General features: G+C 47.7%; 1 protein-coding gene across 1 annotated transcript in view; it reads left to right on the forward strand.

Moving 5' to 3' along the window:
* The window catches only part of LOC109391419 (coiled-coil domain-containing protein 162-like), an 80110-nt gene that overhangs the window by 39709 nt on the left and 36044 nt on the right, over positions 1–4357 (forward strand). The window contains 1 exon segment of the mRNA XM_019658971.1: positions 3618–3738. Within this exon segment, the coding sequence (XP_019514516.1) occupies positions 3618–3738 (121 nt within the window).

Here is a 4357-nt window from a genome sequence, read left to right on the forward strand (position 1 = left end):
CAGTGTCACTGGCCCTCATATGTGGGATCCGAACCGGGGCCCTCTGGCATCCCAAGCGAGTTCTTAACCATCGCGCCACTCGGCCGGCCCAAGAGCTTTTAAATAGAACACATTTGTTTTATGTCAACGCTAATTGAAAAATAAATTTAAATAAATAAAATAGAAAATATTTGTTAACTCTGCTGATCAACTCATAACTGAAATACAGTTAAAATGAGGGAAACACATAAAGCTTTTTTTATACCATATATGTATCTATATTACACATATCTATTACATGACATACCCATGTCAAAACCTTACAAATGCATATGTTTGGGGTAGGAAAGCATCAAAATTGTTTCCTTTCATCTAGGTCTAAAGTCAGGGAGGCTCACTTCATGGGCATGTGACCAGTGTACTCACATAGGACTCAGAGCACTTGGGGTTTAATGCTCTGTGGGTGCCATCTTGAAACTCTTAATTTTAACTTAGAATTGCTGTTTTGTAAGTGGAATGCTGCAAGTCAGTTGAGCATGCACCAAAGCCTTGGAGCCCTGGCTCACATGTAGTCCCACCTCCTGTTGCCTCCCCACCTTGCCAGGAGGGGTTCTCAGCTGCCTGCTCCTCCACTCTCGGTCACCCACGCACCCCTGAACTCCTCTTCGCCATCTCCACTCAGCAATCACTGCAGCCTTCCACCCCAGTGGGGACCTGAGCCTGGAGAGGGTCGGGGTGGGGGTCTATGTACTTGCCAGCATCTAAAGGATCCCAGGCTGACAGCACCACAGCATGTTTGATGGGTGACTCAGTGCCGACAAGCCTGTTGCCCATCCCTAGATTTCTAAAATATCCCAGGAAGGAGGTTGTAATACTCGTGGGGTTACCTGTCCACAGTGGATTGGGGCGGTGGGCCTGTGGGAAGGGGAGACCCCTGGCTCAGCTTCTCTGCCTCGGTGCTGCAGCCGGTGGCCCATGTGCATTCCTGTCACAGGGCAGCCCCTGCATGCCCATAAAGGTTGCATTTGCCCTGAAAGCATTTCCATGCCTGGTAGTGCAACAAATAAGAACACCATGACAGGTCCAGAGAGAGATGGCAGAAGGAAAACTATATTTTAGTACCTATAATGGCACTTTTTTCCTGCTCTTTGAACAAGAAACCCTGCATTTGTATTTTATTTTAGTGTGCCATAGATTATGCAGCTGGTCCTGTCTGAACTGCAAAGTCTCCTTCTAACTCCTACTAATTCTGTAGGAAACCCACATTTGAGCTACTGACGAGGTGTCTGACGAGCAAAGAAGTTGGGTTTTCCTTTTGAGACAAAGTCCACAGACATTGTAATGTTTATGAATAACCTCTGTCCTCACCTAAGCATTTTCAGTGCTCTGAGTAACTGAATTCTGTAAACGGCTCTGGGAAAAGCTGTGCAGTGAGAGAGCTAGCCGGGTCCCCACTGGGCGTCTCTGCATGTCACCAGAAAGCTGAGTGTGGTTGAGCTCCAATTACAGGACATTTAACAAGACACAAAGCCCTGTTGTTTGTGCTGTGTCTGCTGCATTCAGGCAGCTCCCTTCCGAGTCCTTGGAGAAAATCCACAAACACAGGGCAGGTGCAGCCATCTGCACATTTTGGGGCTGTGATTCTTATGAGATACCTGGGTTGGGAGCTGGGGGAGAGAGCGTCTGTGCTCTGCGGCTGTGAGGTGTGCTGCCTTCTGCATGGTGCTTGTCAGCTGTGCATGGAAAGGTCCTTCAGTAAGGGGCTGGTGCGCACCAGGCAGAGGGGAGGGGTAGGGTTATTTTTAGTGGTGGCCAGGCTGATAATACCAAACCTTACTATTGCTAGAGTATACTGGCCAATTCTGAACTCCTGTTCAGATTCTGTACTCAAAGCTTTTAAAATAAATGCCTATAATGAGAGTGATTTGGTTTTTGGTTTTGGTCTGTTCAGCATGACTTACTGTGGAGGCCTGGGTCTCTACCTGTACTGACTTCCCCCAATGCAAGTGACAGAGTCCCCACTGTGTGCCAGGGGTGCTTTTATGTATGTTTCTTCAATTTAGTCTTCCTGGGACCCCTGTGGGCTGAGTACCTTCAAAGAAGACAATAAAACCACCTCTTGTTCATCTCAGCAGCAAGAAGCAGCCATACTGGATGGGGCTTCCAACAGAGGCTGTTTCTACCTGCAGGACAGACCACCCTTTGTGGTCAAGGGTAGCTTGGGGCTAGGGGTTTCTCCAGAAGGAGTTGGGAATGGAGAGACTGAGACCAGGGGACACCACAGGCTCTTATCCTTCCTTCGGGGTCTCCTCTCTCCCTTTTGGCCGACTCCGGTGTTCACATTTATACCTGCCAGAAGGAAACCTCAATCAATATATCTCCCCTTTATCTCCTTCCCTCCTCCCCACCTGGTCTTGGAGTTTAATCTTTTTTTTTTTTTTTAAGATTTTTATTGAGGAGTTGCGGGGATGGGAACAGTGCTGGGGAATTGGGGGAAGGGAAACAGACAAGTTGCTGTCGTTTTGTTCTTCAGTCTAGTTGTGGAGGACGTTGCTTCACTGGNCCTCACCCGGGAAGAGCGCAATGATAATACCAACATGGGCCAGTGAAGCAATGTCCTCCACAACTAGACTGAAGAATAAAAGGACAGCAACTTGTCTGTTCCCCTTCTCCAATTCCCCAATGCTGTTCCTTCCCCCAATTCCCCAATAAAATCTTCAAAAAGAAAACAGAAACATAAAATCCAGCACACGGGTACCCCTCCCCCAAATACACACCCTTATGGAAATGGAATATTTAAAATAGCTCCTGTGATTGTTTCTCTGAGAAGAAGACAGTACCATCTATGCACTAGCACATGTGGTGTGTGGTTGTTTTCCCAAGCATTTGTTCACCTTGATCCTGGGACACAGACGCCATGTAGCTGTGCTGATTCTAACAGGCAAGCAAAGCCTCTAGGTGTTGGGGTGTCAATGTGGAGATGTGTGCCCAATGAGCATCAAGAAGAACTCAGCGCCCTGTCCCCCAACACACACACACACACACAACACACACACACACACACACACACACACACACAGCTCAGTCCCAAGCCCATTGCTTACCCTTCTGATCCCTGTTCCTCTCTAGCACCTGGGGTCCTCTGACAGGGTGAAATGTGTGCTCTGCAAGCATAATGGATAAAGGGAGAGCTCATGGTTATTGGAACATAGAGTTTTCTCTAGTCATATATGGAATTTTAAATCTCATGAAATCCTCCCTGATGTCTAAATCGAGTTTCAGACCTGAGGGCTTCTCCTATAATAACAGCTCATGAAATTCCTGGCCACATTTACAGATCCCAAAACATATGAGGTCACCTTAGGCCTTGAGCATTTTGCAATTATCAGAATGTGGTAAAAAGGGTTGTATTTTACCAGTCAGGATGTGGGCCAGGAAGAAAGGATGTTGGCCTCCAAAGAGGTGTACCTACCCCCACAGACGCACGTGGGAGCCCAAGACAGGAACGCTTTCTTCTTCTCCAGGAGAGAGTAGCTGCAGGACAGGACCAGCCCGAGGCTCTTCTGCAGGATGGAATCTGACTGAGGAGCCTAGAGAGTAAACTGACTGTAGACTGACTCTCACACTGCTTACTCTAGCTTCAGAAACTTCTGGAAAATCTTGAAATTCATATGACCCAGGAGATATTAAGAAAAGTTAGCAGAGAGTTAACACTGGTTGTGTCAGAAAAGTCCAAGGAGCAGTGTACTCTCCCTACAGGTAAAGTATGTTTATTTTATTTCCTCAGAAAATAACATTTACTGTATTTTCCTAATTATAAAAGCAATCCATGTATCCATATTTATGGGGGGGGGGAACTCTACAATGCCCAGAAAATGATATAAAAATTGCTTTTTAACACCTTGGCCCAGAGAGTACTATTAACACTTTTATATATTTCCTTCCACTTAAAGGGCTTTTTTTAAAAAAGATTTTATTGGGGAATTGGGGGAGGGGAACAGCGCTGGGGAATCAGGGGAAGGGGAACAGACAAGTTGCTGTCGTTTTGTTCCTCAGTTTAGTTGTGGAGGAAGTTGCTTCACTGGCCCATGTTGGTATTATCATTGTGCTCTTCCCGGGTGAGGCAGATCTGTCGCTGACCTCTGGACGGTCGCTCACGGTGGCTCTTGGCAGCTCACGCTGGCTGCCAGCCGCTCACGGTAGCTCTTGGCAGCCCACTGCAGCAGGGGCTGCAGCCTACGCCATCGCTGGCGACTCATGACAGCCCAGCTCCAGGTCGAGTTGTTGTTCACCATCTTAGCTGTAGAGGGCAGTGTCACTGGCCCCCATGTGGGATCCGAACCGGGGCCCTGCTGCTCAGAGCTGGTGTCCCAAGCCA

This window comes from Hipposideros armiger, unplaced genomic scaffold (genome assembly GCF_001890085.2).
Source record: "Hipposideros armiger isolate ML-2016 unplaced genomic scaffold, ASM189008v1 scaffold_292, whole genome shotgun sequence".
NCBI lineage: Eukaryota > Metazoa > Chordata > Mammalia > Chiroptera > Hipposideridae > Hipposideros > Hipposideros armiger.